Below are 14919 nucleotides of genomic sequence, written 5' to 3'. Positions count from 1 at the left end.
CCGTGGCAACACCAGAGCCATGGCAACACCAAGGCCGTGGCAACACCAGAGCCATGGCAACACCAGAGCCATGGCAACAGGGCTATGGCAACACCAGAGCCATGGCAACACCAGGGCTATGGCAACACCAGAGCTATGGCAACACCAGAGCCATGGCAACACCAGAGCCATGGCAACATCAGAGCCATGGCAACACCAGGGCCGTGGCAACACCAGAGCCATGGCAACACCAGGGCTGTGGCAACACCGTCAGAGCCATGGCAACACCAGGGCCGTGGCAACACCGTCAGAGCCATGGCAACACCAGGGTCGTGGCAACACCGTCAGAACCATGGCAACACTGAGCCATGGCCACAGAGCCCTGGCAACACCAGAGCCATGGCAACATCAGGGCCGTGGCAACACCAGAGCCATGGCAACCGTCGGAGCCATGGCAACACCATTGCCGTGGCAACACCGTCAGAGCCATGGCAACACCAGGGCCGTGGCAACACCATCAGAACCATGGCAACACTGAGCCATGGCCACAGCCGTGGCAACACCGTCAGAGCCATGGCAACACCAGGGCCGTGGCAACACCAGAGCCATGGCAACACCAAGGCCGTGGCAACACCGTCAGAGCCATGGCAACACCAAGGCCGTGGCAACACCAGAGCCATGGCAACACCAGGGCTATGGCAACACCAGGGCCGTGGCAACACCAGGGCCGTGGCAACACCAGGGCCATGGCAACACCAGGGCTATGGCAACACCAGGGCTATGGCAACACCAGGGCTATGGCAACACCAGGGCCGTGGCAACACCAGGGCTATGGCAACACCAGGGCCGTGGCAACACCAGGGCCGTGGCAACACCAGGGCCGTGGCAACACCAGGGCCGTGGCAACACCAGGGCTATGGCAACACCAGGGCTATGGCAACACCAGGGCTATGGCAACACCAGGGCTATGGCAAGATCAGGGCTATGGCAACACCAGGGCTATGGCAACACCAGGGCTATGGCAACATCAGGGCTATGGCAACACCAGGGCTATGGCAGCACCAGGGCTATGGCAACATCAGGGCTATGGCAACACCCGGGCTATGGCAACATCAGGGCTATGGCAACACCCGGGCTATGGCAACATCAGGGCTATGGCAACACCAGGGCTATGGCAACATCAGGGCTATGGCAACACTAGGGTTATGGCAACAAGCTACTACAATAAGTTTCTTACCTCCCCAGATGCTCAGCTTGAGTTTCGAACCATCCAGGTTCTCGATGTAGGTCCCCAGCACCCTATTTAACAGCTCCGATACCAGACTTTCGAACATTGTGGCGATATTCTAGCTAGGAACGAGTGTCATTTTTGTTAGCAGTGTAGTATTAGTGAAGGGAGGAGCAGCAATGATATACGTCCTCCAATGATCACGTCACAGTCCGCACTGACTGCTAGTCTGGCTGGCGGCGCTGCAGTCCTCCCCACCGCTGCCACACCCTCAACACTCCACAATACCACTCTCATCTTCCTCTGTTTTCTTCTTATTTTACTCCCTCATTGGAGCTTAGCAAACTTTGAGTATTATTATAGTGTGCTTTAGAACCTGCCTCGCAAATTATTCTATTTTTAAGCTTGATAATCGTTTGGAGTAACTGCGGTATGAGCAGTCATCTGGCCAAGTCTGGCAGCAATTTGTAGGCGATAGATAAACCTTTATTTACATTTTTCTTTCATGATAACATTTTTTTTTTTTTGTAGTTTTGAAACAACTCCGATTAAATATTTTATCCACATGCAGAAATCTGTATTCCATCTGTGTTACATGTTATATTACAGTCAGCCTATGTACGGTGTTAATAGCACTGGTGTTTTATCTGGTATAATAATACAAGCTTACATATATAGTGATTACAGACGGTCTATTAACCTGTGTCTGGACATCTCCCATCACAGCATAGCTCAAGAGATTTTTATGAATTATCTTGATATATAATTGTTGCCCACACTGACTCGGCTCACACACTGTTTTTATTGTCAATAGTTATAACAAATTACATATAATAACTCGGTAATTTACACACATACTTTCTTAACACTGCGGGACCTGTGTTCCATCCCAGGACAAGTGATTCAGATGTATCCTAACACCTGCTGCCCTTGTTCACCTAACAGTAAGTAGGTACCTGGGTGTTAGTTTCCTTACACCTACTGCCCCTATTCACCTAACAGTAAGTAGGTACCTGGGTGTTAGTTTCCTTACACCTACTGCCCCTATTCACCTAACAGTAAGTAGGTACCTGGGTGTTTGCTCATGACGGCGTTGGTCGCTTTCTGAATGAGATGACTTAGGATCACAATGGAAATAGCAAAATACGTAATCTTATGACAGTGGCTTTACTGGGTTATCCTGGGTTACTAACCCTCCAAGTTAAAATCCGAACAAAATGTTCTTTAACCATGCATGCATCATTTTTTTTAATATTATTAAATATACTGCAGTGTGCGGATACCATTACACACAGCACCTGAAGATTTCCCGCAGAGTCTGCAGTTGTCTTACACATCGACATTTTGTCCAGCACATGACTTCCAGCAGCAATTGAATTATCCGGAGTCTCATCCGGGGATCAGTCCTTGTGCCAATGTTCCTAGACCAGGTTTCCTGGTTACTGCCCTGATCGATCAGACTTTTGGTGTGTGACGCAAGCAGTCTACGTATGCACCTCGGCCCGACTGATCAGCAAATGCTTAGAGGAACATGAAGTTCACTCTTAAAGACAGCTAAGGGTTTGTTGGTAATTTCTTTTATGCTTAGTGGGAGTAGGTTGAAGAGTCTTGGTCCCCTTACATTTATTGGATTCTCTGAGTGTATTCATCGCTCTCCTAGATAGATCCGTAGATAGATGTAACATAATACTAAATATGCCACGAAGCAACTAAAGTGGCAAATTGTTTTAATTCCTACTACACAACTGTTGTATCAACACTAGTAAGTAAACTACCAGCTGCATCAAATACCTTTAACACAGACTCTGATAAGTTTAAAACATACTATACCAATAAAGGGGTAACCCCAAACAGTTGTCAACTAGTAAGTGTATCTCATGACTTCGTGCAAAAAGAACTAAGCAGGTTAAACCCAACTAAGAGCACCGGCCCTGATAACAAGATGGTGCCTCTGAACTGCCAGTCTCATTGCTCACATAATAAATTAGTCCATGACCACTAATACCGTACCAGAGGAGTTCAAAGAGGCCAGAGTTACTCCTATCTTCAAGAAAAATAGTAGATCTGATGTCAGCAAGAATAAGCCTGTTAGTATACTCAGTATAATATCCAAAATTCTAGAGAGGGCGGTGTACTGTCAAGTAGTTAAGTATCTTAATGACAACAACATTCTTCATAGTTACCAGTCAGGCTTAAGGAGCTCTTACTCAACCGAACACCTCCCTAATTAATCTGATGCATATGTCTATGCAACACAGGATATGTACTTAAAGGGTTGTATTCCTCGCCCAGCTGCCGGTGAGGGTGGACGTTTTGCTACTCCTCTCTGACAGGCGCAAGTGCTAGCCAGGCTGTCACAATGGTGGTTGGGGTGCGACGCAGAATTAACACTGTCGGCATAGAATTACTGAGAGGTACAATTAATCAAGATTCGGCGTTGACGTTGTTGCCTCTGATTATTCGAGAGACATATGGGATTGAGGATTGCGACCTTTACGGTGTAGCCTTAAATGGAAACTACCGAATGTTCGTGAAACTGCTGTCATCACACGTGTATGAGGATCTACTTGCTCAATATCAGGATGTTGCTATCGAGGTTAACGAGGGCATCCTGGTAAAGATGGTCGATGTTTCGAGTCAATTTACGTATGTAAAGTTACGTAATGTGCCTTTCGAGGCAAATGAAGCTGACCTACGTAGTGTGTTCGGGAAGTTTGGAACTGTACACGTAGCTCAACAAGGCAAGTGGACGGCAGGGGCTTATGTGGGTTATCCGGAAGGTAGTTTTAACCTAAAGATGACTCTGAGGCAACCTATACCTTCGTATGTGTTCTTAGATGAATTTAGGACACAAATACTCGTAACTTACGCTGGCCAACGTAGAACTTGTAGACTGTGTGATGGTTATGATCACATAGCGGCTGAATGTGTGCGGCGGAGGACTGGCCAGGGAATACCAAGAAGTGACATTACGAGGCGAGGACCTACAGTGACAGATCAGAACCGCCAGGATGGACGTAGGCGTGGTCGGTTGTGGAGTGAGGAAGTGGAGGAAATGCAACGTGAGGTGGAGCATGAGGGTGCAGTGCAGCAATTGAGTGCGTCTGCTGAGGATGTGATCCACGAGGCGGACAAGGACGTACCAAATGACGTAGAAATTGACGTCGTGCTTGAGACAGTTTTGCAGGAGATGTTCCCTAAATCGGAGGAAGCCTTGACAGAGGTAACGACGGGAGACCAGGTACAGGGACAAGGGGAAGCATGCGGGTCTGAAGAAAGGAATGTAATGTCGGCTTGGCCAAGTAGTGAGAAGGGGAATGAGGTGATAGAGGTCGAGGTGCACAACGAGGAAGGTCAGGAGACTAGCATGGCAGAAGAGGAAGTGTCGAGGAAGCGGGCAGCTGTCACATCTGACTCGGATGACGTCCTCACTCCAGCACAAAGACCAGGGAAAAAGGCGGGGATTGAAGGTGTGTGTAGAGGCACAGAGAAAAAGAAACGCCAGCAAGGGGTTAGGAGTGGAGGGGATGGGGTGAGTGCCAAGGACGGTGTGTATGAGGTTACTGGACAGCGGAAAAATGTGGTGGGGAAAAGTGGGTGGAAAACGTAAGCAGGCCTAAGGTGTATGACAATTAATGTTAATGGTTTATGTAAGAGTGGTAAGTGTGTATGGTTGCGAGGACTGCTGTATCGTTACAAGGTAGATGTTGCCTTTATACAAGAGCATAACTTGAAAATAGGAAAATTGCTGGAGGTGGAAGGATATAGGGCTTTTGTAACTCCAACGACACGTTTAAAAGGTGGAGTAGGTGTTTTAATTCGTGAGGCAAGCCCATTTGTTTTGCAAAGGTTTGAGGGGGGGGGTGAGGGAAGAATAATGAGAGTGGATGGGTGGTGGATGCGTGAACGCGTGTCCTTTGTTGGAGTGTATGCTCCGGCGGAGAACGATGCGAGGGTAAAATCGGCATTTGTAAGGGATGATCTGGTGTATTTCTTGAGAGCACTGCCCAGGGTTGCATTGATTGGGGGAGATTGGAATTGTATAATACGGAGATTTGATGTGATGCCAGCGGGGGCGGGATATTTTTCAAACGTGTTGCGAGACCTGTGTAGAGATATTGGGGTACGAGATGCATTTTGGGGTGGAATAGGTGAAGTGCAACATACGTATGTAAGGAGGGAATACGCAGCTAGACTGGATAGGATCTATATAACGCAAGGGGTTTCAGTGGAGTCTTTTAACACTATAGAAGCAATTTATTCAGATCACAGGGCAGTGGTGGTGGGGGTAGCATGGGACTCGTTAGTGAAACGGTTTGAAAGCTACTGGAAATTAAACACGCGACTCCTTGAGGATGAGGAAGTGGAGGAGGGGTTTGCTTCGCTGTGGAGGAAGCTAAGTGAGGAGGCAAAAAGGGTTGATAATGTTGTACGTTGGTGGGACAGTGTGGCCAAGGAGAGGATTCGTAGGTTTTACGTGGGTGAGGGGAAGCGGATAAATCGACTGAAGTATGGATTAACAAATTATTTGGAAAGTAGAATAGGATACTATCATGAACAAGGAGTAGTGGGAGGGGTTTTCCAAACAGAGGCAATAGATGATCTGAAGAGCAGGATAAGAGAAGTGCAGGAGGAGAGATTTCATGCGGTGCGGGTGCAGGCGGGTGTGGAGGAAGTGCTTTGGGGGAACAAGCCATCGGCATGTGTGTTGAGGAGACAACAGCAGAGGAGGACAGCGACCACAATAGCAGATTTGGAAGTGCACACTGAGGTGAAAGGGTTTAGGGAGGGGCAGGTGTTAAAAACAACGGAGGTGATGAGTATGTTCGCGGATGCGTGGTATGGGCATTATTGGAAAAGTAAAGGAGTTAATAGGGAGGATCTTGATGGGGTGTGTGCTGTAGAGCCCGTAGCTCTGGGGAGTAAGGACAGGGAAGCTTTGGGTGGTGAGATTGAAGAGGGGGAGATATGGAGAGCGCTTGTAGACATGTGCAGAGGCAAAGCACCAGGTATTGATGGACTACCAAGTGAATTTTACTTAAAACATTGGGATCTGTTAAGGGGTTTTTTAGTAACGCTGTTCAATAGAATGAAAGATGGGGGAGAATTGGGCGAGAAGCAAAGTACAGGGGTCGTAGTGCTTGTGCCCAAGGGTAAGGGGCAGAGTACACTTAAGGATTACAGGGCGATTACTCTCATGTGTGCGGACTATAAATTGTTCGCGAAGATTTTGGGGAATAGGTTAAAATGTGTAGTGGGACGTGTAGTTTCAAAAGGTCAACTAGGGTTGCCAGGACGGTCGATGGTCATGGGGCACGGAATTCTAAAGGGGTTTGTTGAGAGTTTTGAGGGGACGCAGGAAGGAGGGGGTATGGTGGCGATTGATTGGCAGGGTGCTTATGATCAGGTGGAAAGGGAGGGTTTAAGACAGATCCTTAACAAACAAGGTTTTGGGGATGAGATTGTGGGGTGGGTTGAAACGTTGTATAAAGGGGCAAAAGCGAGAATTCAGATCAATGGACGTGTGGGAGGTGTGGTGAACATGGATAGGGGCTTGAGGCAGGGTTGCCCGCTATCACAGTTATTATTTGCATGTGTGCAAGATCCATTTTATAGGTTGGTTGAGACCAGAGTGTGTGGTGGGGAGGGGTCAAGGGAGGGCTTGATTAGGCATCATGTGGTAGGTTACGTGGATGACACGACACTCCTAGTCTGGAAGGGAACAAGATTGGGAGAGTTGGGAGGGGTGGTTGGCATGTTTGGAGGGGCGACAGGCATGACGGTAAACGTTGAGAAAACAAAGATCATGGGGCTAGGGGAGTGGAGAGACAGAGTTGATTGGGACTGTGATGTGGTGAGAAGGCAGGAAGGGCAGTTATTAATATGTGGCATTTCGTATAGAGCGACCATACGGGAGGCTAGGGAGGCGAATTCGTTGAGAATGGTGGAACGCGTGGAACATAGGTTGGGGATGTTGCGGCCTTATCACTTGACATTGTTGCAACGGGCAATTGTTATTAACGTATTGCTGTACAGTAAGGTATGGTATGTAGCAGCAGTTTTTCCATTGCTGAGGGCTGAGATTACTCGTATCCTTAGAAGTGTTTTTAGGTTCTTATGGGGCTCAGGATGTGAATGGATGAAGAGGGATGTGGTGACTTTGCCGGTGAGGAAGGGAGGTTTAGGTCTGTTGGACCTGGGAAGGAGGGTGAAATGCATTTTTGTCAGGTGGGAGTGGAAAAGATTAGGGGGACAGAGGGGGACATGCATGCAAAGGTTACATGATATTTTGAGGGGAATGTATGTGGGTGGGGAATGGAGGGAGTGTGAGATTTTGTTGAGGGCACTTTTGTGGGCGTGCGAGCCAGACAAATTAAAGGTGAGGGATTTATATCGAATATTGAGGGTAGAGGAGACGGCCCCAGTTGAGGGGCTGTTCCCGATGTATGCATGGGGAGCTATATGGAGTCTGTTCGGTAAACTAAAGTTAGGGCCCAGGGTGCGAGAGATCATGTTCAAATTTTTGCATGGGATTCTGCCTACTGGATCAGTCCTCAGAAACAGACGTGTGGTAGAGGAGGGTTGGTGTGGGTTATGTGGGGAGTTGGAAACAGCCTATCACGTGGTATACTTTTGCGATTATTTGGGGAGTGTGAGGGAATGGCTGGGGAAAGTGGTCAGGAGGATAGGAGGAACTGGGGTGTCAGTGTTGAGAGCGCTGAGTCTTGATATAGGGGGGGGGTGGGGGAGAATGTGGCACGGGGAGTAGCTTATATCGTGGTGGATTTCGTGTACATATCGTGGGGAATGAGAGGGGTGGATAATGGGGAGACGAGGAAACGAGTTTTAGCGAGGATTTTTTGTAGGACAATGAATAGGAATCGGGGAATTTATGGGAGGAGATGGGAGGGAGCTTTCACTGAGGGTTACAGGTCCATAACTGTTGGGGAGTTGCTAGAGTTGTGAGGGGGGGGGAAAGTGGGTTTAGATTGTTGTGTAAAGCATTAGATAAAAAACGGGGGGGTACCAAACGGGCTTGCCAAATGAAAGATGTTGGTTTGGTGTGCATGTGCGTGGGTGAGTGACAAGTGCAAGAGAGAACGATTGTGTGTAATTGGGGTGTGCATGGGAGTGCTGAGTTCATGCATTCTTAGTAGTTATTTAATATTGTTAATTAATGCCTTCTGCTGAAGGCCATCGTAGTAGCGTATAAGAGTACAAGTCTGAGAATGCTGCATGGGACAGCAATAAAGTTAGGATTTGACTCCCATTGTAAACTAAGTCAGTTTCTAATGTATATATATACATATGCATATATAAATAATATTAGGACAGCAGCTGGCGTCACTATTGTAGAGTTGTTATTGTTTCAATTTAATATGTTCTTAAGTTTAATTTAGTATGGTTAGTTTATAAGTTACATAAACAACGGTGAAATGCTGTACATTTTGGTGAGGTGGGGTAAATAGGGGGGGGGTTATACTGCTTGCTTTTTTGCGGTATGTAATTATTGTGTGTGGATATTGAAATTAGCAGTCGGGAAGGAGTAAGAGGATTCTTTATTTTGTATTACTTGAATAGTTATATTTTGTAGTAAAGAATTATGTATATGGCAGTATTCACCTATCAGCAGCATGACATATTACTGCATATTGCAGTGTATAGAAATTGATGAATTTATATTGTCTGTCGATGCTCTCATACTGTATGCTTTTGTTAATGTATTGTATGTTATAAATAAAATATAAAAAAAAAATTAATCTGATGGATTACATGAGAACTGAAATGTCGATAGGGAACCTCATAGGAATGGTTCCCTTCGATACTGTCAACCACAATATATGTTCCATAGGTTACATAGACTAGTTTAAGTCCAATCTTAGCAATAGGCAACAAATTGTCAAAATCAACAAACAGAATCAGAACCCCTGCCGATAGCATGTGAAGTACCCCAGGGTAATATTCTGGGTCCCTTATTTCTATGTTATGTAAACGACATGCCCATCATTGTCAAGTGCAAATTCCTACTTCATGCGGATGACAGTGCTCTGTTAGTGTCAGATAAAGACCCACAAGATATAGCTAATGTAATAACACTGGAACTAGAGTCCTGCAGCAAATGGTTAGTAGACAACAAGCTATCGTCGCACCTCGGGAAAACGGAAACCATACACTTTGGCACGAAACATAAACTGAGAAGAGTAAATAATTTTAAAGTTCGGTGTAATGGGGAACCCATCACTTCAGTTTCCTCGGTAAAATATCTGGGAATCCTTTTTGACCCATGCATGTCAGAAGAACTGATCGGGAACACAGACAAACACAGTGTCTACCTACTGAGGCTCGCAGGACCCTATGTCTAGCCCTCATACAATGTCATATGGACTACGCATGCTCTTCATGACACTTTGCTTCGACAAAAAAAAATTGAAAGGTAAACTGCAAATCACCCAGAACAAAATGGTAAGATTCATCCTGGACCTGGGTCCAAGAGAACATGTAGGCCAGGATGAATTACAACAATGGGATATGCTGAATATTGAAGACAGTAAAACAACTGAAGTTATATCAAGTTTATAAAATTGCTCACATTGTCCAGAATATATTGCTGCTAATTTCTGATGAAGCCACTGTGTGGCGAATTGTTTCTTCAATAAAGATTCCCATGTGTTGCATAAGTGTCTCAATTCTTCAACTTGTCGGTTTTCAAAACCATTCATCACATGTGTCAGACACTGCAACATCATGGGATCTTGGTACAAAGACTTCACCGCTTGCCCAGCCTTTGGACGACGACCTACTTACACTAGTGGCAGGTTCCACTGTGATCCTGCCTCCTCCTGCTTCTACTCATCTGACTGCAGTATATAAGCCACCTCTCTGGCCCTATGCTGCACTTCCTACAAGAGTGATGGACTGAACACATCGATTCCAGGTTGAGGGACTGATTACCTCAAACTTCTCCTCTCCTTACCCATTTCTACTTTGTATTGGACTGATGAAGCCACTGTGTGGCGAAACGTTTCTTCAATAAAGATTCCCATGTGTTGCATAAGTGTCTCAATTCTCCATACGAATTATAGCCCGGCTGGTCAGGTACTAACTTTAGGTGCCTGTCCAGTGCATTCTTGAAGACAGCCAGGGGTCTATTGGTAATCCCCCTTATGTATGCTGGGAGACAGTTCAACAGTCTTGGGTCCCTGACACTTATTGTGTTGTCTCTTATCGTGCTAGTGGAGTCCTGCTTTTCTGCCAAGTCTTTTGCTTTCATAGGGAGTGATTTTTATGTGCAAGTTTGGTACTAATCCCTCTAGGATTTTCCAAGTGTATATAATCATGCATCTCTCCTGCCTACATTCTAGGGAGTATAAGTTGAGGAACTTCAAGCATTTCCAGTAACTGAGGTGTTTTATCACAGTTATGTGTGCTGTGAAGGTTCTCTGTACATTTTCTATGTCAGCAACTTCACCTGCCTTGAAAGGTGCTGTTAGTGTGCAGCAATATTCCAGCCTAGATAGAACAAGCGACTTGAAGAGTGTCATCATGGGCTTGGCATCCCTGGTTTTGAAGGTTCTCATTATCCATCGTGTCATTTTTCTAGCAGATGCGATTGATACGATATTGTGGTCTTTGAGAGTGAGATCCTCTGACCACGTCTTTTACATTAGTTTTTTGCTTTATTATGTTGTTGGAATTTGTTTTATGCTCTGATATAGTTTTAATTTCCTCATGTTTTCCATATCGGAGTAGTTGAAATTTCTCATCATTGAATTTCATATTGTTTTCTGTGGCCCATTTATAGATTTGGTTGATGCCCGCCTGGAATCTTGAGTGTCTTCAATGGAGGACTCTGTCATGCAAATTCGGGTGTCATCTGCAAAGGATGGCAAGGTGCTGTGGCTTACATCCTTGTCTATGAGGATGAGGAACAGGATGAGAGCAAGTACTGTGCCTTGTAGAACAGAGCTTTTCACAGTAGCTGCCTCAGACTTTACTCTGTTTACTACTACTCTTTGTGTTCTATTTCTTAGAAAATTACAGATCCATCTACCAACATTTCCTGTTGTTCCTTTACCATGCATTTTGCGCATTGTTACACCATGGTCACACTTGTCAAAGGCTATTGCAAAGTCTGTGTTTGTTACATCTGCATTTTGTTTGTCTTCTAGAATATCCATGACCTTGTCATAGTAGTCCAGTAGTTGGGACAGGCAGGAGCGACCTGCGCATTTTCTGGTATTTTATCAACACTATTCTTTGGGGCATCCCCTTGTTTACTATCTCTAGTTGTATTGCTAGTTTGTAACATTGGGTTTTACATGATATTGTCTACACTTGTTTTCCCACTAGAGTTCCTGTCTCCCTCCAAGCCACCAACTTTCATTTCTGTATTCTTACAGTTACTGTCTACCTGTACAGAATCTACACCAGGTGCAATAGCACAATCTGGCCCAGACCTTTTGTATTCCCATCTGTTATAGAATGCTGTCAGGTTTTCTATGAAGGCCATTCTGATGTTTCCATCTTTTCATACCAATGTGATTTTTCACAGTTAGTTCTCATTTCGGCATACCAAAAACACTTACCTGGTAGATGATTCCAAAATCACTTACCTTGTAGATGATTCCTGAATATCTGCACAAGATGTGTGAGCCCATTTCCCACAGGAGTTGCATATAATCCATGCAGAAGCCCGTTTGTTGCACCGGTTGCAAGCTACACAGTTTCATGATGTGATTATTTTTTGGTTGTTATACTGTATATTCTACTAATAACTTCCTTAAAGTGTAGAACTTCTGTTTGTATGTGTATCTATTTGCATTTGTATGTGTATGGAACAATCTTACTGCTGCCAGCAGTTACTGTTTGGGTGTTTGCTAAGGGCGCCTAAAACCCCGGTCAGCTTATGAATCCGGTAAGAGGAAACCTTATTTTTCAATGAATCTGGTTGGGTGTTAAGGGCACCTAGAAACTTTGTCAGCTTTTGAATCTGGTCATTAGTTCATTTAGTTTTGGACGAATCCAGTCAGTCACACCAATATACACAGGTAGTGACCCAACAGAGGTAAGCAATTACAGGCAAATATCAAACTTACCGTTGCTATCCAAAAATCTTCGAGAAACTTATACATAAGAGATTATATTCCTTTATAATAGTGTAAGGGATCCTCAACCCCTGCCAGTTTGGCTTCAGGAAAAGCAAACGCACGAACGACGAAGTTGTAAAAATTCTAGACCTGCTTTATACAGCACTTGAAAAAAATGAATAACCATTAGGACTCTTTATCAACCTAAGAAAAGCTTTTGATACAGTAGACCACAGCATCCCACTCCACAAACTTGATCATTATGGCATAAGAGGCCACGCACTTACATATTTGAAATCCTACCTTACTAACAGGCAGCAATACGTCTCTATTATGGACACAACCTCATCAATGAGACCACTGGATACTGGAGTACCACAGGGAAGTGTCCTTGGTCCCCTTCTCTTCCTCTTATGCATTAATGATCTTCCTAATGTATCACAACACCATAAACCTATTCTCTTTGCTGACAAATCGACTTATGTCATCTCCCACCCTAATCTTGCCTCACTCAACACTATCGTTAACGAACTAGTAAAAATATCAACCTGGATGACTGCTAATAAACTTACACTTAATACTGACAAAACCTTCTACATTCTGTTTGGGAACAAAACAGGTGTTTACCTGGAGTTTACCTGGAGAGAGTTTCGGGGGTCAACGCCCCCGCGGCCCGGTCTGTGACCAGGCCTCCTGGTGGATCAGCGCCTGATCAACCAGGCTGTTGCTGCTGGCTGCACGCAAACCAACGTACGAGCCACAGCCCGGCTGATCAGGAACTGACTTTAGGTGCTTGTCCAGTGCCAGCTTGAAGACTGCCAGGGGTCTGTTGGTAATCCCCCTTATGTGTGCTGGGAGGCAGTTGAACAGTCTCGGGCCCCTGACACTTATTGTATGGTCTCTTAACGTGCTAGTGACACCCCTGCTTTTCATTGGGGGGATGGTGCATCGTCTGCCAAGTCTTTTGCTTTCGTAGTGAGTGATTTTCGTGTGCAAGTTCGGTACTAGTCCCTCTAGGATTTTCCAGGTGTATATAATCATGTATCTCTCCCTCCTGCGTTCCAGGGAATACAGGTTTAGAAACCTCAAGCGCTCCCAGTAATTGAGGTGTTTTATCTCCGTTATGCGCGCCGTGAAAGTTCTCTGTACATTTTCTAGGTCGGCAATTTCACCTGCCTTGAAAGGTGCTGTTAGAGTGCAGCAATATTCCAGCCTAGATAGAACAAGTGACCTGAAGAGTGTCATCATGGGCTTGGCCTCCCTAGTTTTGAAGGTTCTCATTATCCATCCTGTCATTTTTCTAGCAGATGTGATTGATACAATGTTATGGTCCTTGAAGGTGAGATCCTCCGACATAATCACTCCCAGGTCTTTGACGTTGGTGTTTCGCTCTATTTTGTGGCCAGAATTTGTTTTGTACTCTGATGAAGATTTAATTTCCTCATGTTTACCATATCTGAGTAATTGAAATTTCTCATCGTTGAACTTCATATTGTTTTCTGCAGCCCACTGAAAGATTTGGTTGATGTCCGGGCCTGCACCTTAACAGCAACCTGAAATTCAACACCCATATCCAAGAAATAACGAAAAAAGTATCCAAAACAGTTGGGATCCTCTCCAAGATACATTACTACATACCGCATTCAGTCCTACTCACACTGTACTATTCACTCATCTATCCCTACCTCACCTTTGCTATTTGTGCCTGGGGATCAATAGCAGCAACTCACCTAAAGCCAACATTAACCCAAGAGAAAGCCACAGTAAGAATTATCAGTAAATCCAATGCAAGACAACACACACCCCCCACTCTTCAAAGACCTAAACTTACTGTACGGAACATTCACACCTATTATTGTGCAACCTACATTTACAGAACCATAAGTTCTAATATTAATCCTGAACTAAAACACTTTCTTGGTAGTTGCACCAAGACCCATAGACACAATACCAGACACAAAAATCTCTATGATATTCCCAGTGTCCGGCTAAACCTCTACAGAAATTAGATATATATAAAAGGGCCTAAAATCTGGAACTTCCTGCCTAAAAACTCTAGAACTGCAATCTCAACCACCATTTTCAAAACTACCATTAAAAAAATCTCATCTCCCTAACACACCCCATCATCGGCTAACCAAATGAAAATCACCTAATTCTCTTTTTGTATCATGAACACATCCAAAACAATATAGCCTTACTCTCGTTATCTGTAATTCTCCCCTAACTTTCCCCTAAATTTCCAAGAAAGTCTCCAAAGAGGTAGGCATCCTTTCAAAGATATGGTACAATGTACCCCAATCAGCTCTTCTAGCTTTGTACCATTCTCTCGTTTACCCTTATCTCACCTATGGTATTTATGCATGGGGCTCAACCACAGCAAATCACCTTAAGCCTTTAATAACCCAACAAAAAGCTGCAATGCGATTGATAACTAACTCCTGCATTAGACAACACACTCCACCTCTTTTCAAGAGTCTTAACTTGCTAAATATACAAAACATCCACACTTATTATTGTGCCTACTACATACACAGAACATTATACTCTAATGTAAACTCTCCTCTCAAACTCCTCCTTGATAACTATAACAGAACACACAACCATAATACGAGACACAGATCA

At 44.8% G+C, this 14919-nt stretch overlaps 1 protein-coding gene across 1 annotated transcript in view; it reads right to left on the bottom strand.

Moving 5' to 3' along the window:
* Positions 1–1448, bottom strand: part of LOC128706588 (intermembrane lipid transfer protein VPS13A-like) — a 264092-nt gene extending 262644 nt beyond the window's left edge. The window contains exon 1 of the mRNA XM_070090619.1: positions 1217–1448. Coding sequence (XP_069946720.1) covers positions 1217–1313 — 97 coding nt within the window. The 5' untranslated portion in view covers positions 1314–1448. The remainder of the gene's footprint in view (positions 1–1216) is intronic.
* Positions 1449–14919: the final 13471 nt, after the last annotated feature.

This window comes from Cherax quadricarinatus, chromosome 3, assembly GCF_038502225.1.
Source record: "Cherax quadricarinatus isolate ZL_2023a chromosome 3, ASM3850222v1, whole genome shotgun sequence".
In the NCBI taxonomy this organism is placed as follows: Eukaryota; Metazoa; Arthropoda; class Malacostraca; order Decapoda; family Parastacidae; genus Cherax; species Cherax quadricarinatus.
This window is presented reverse-complemented; position numbering and strand designations above follow the sequence as displayed.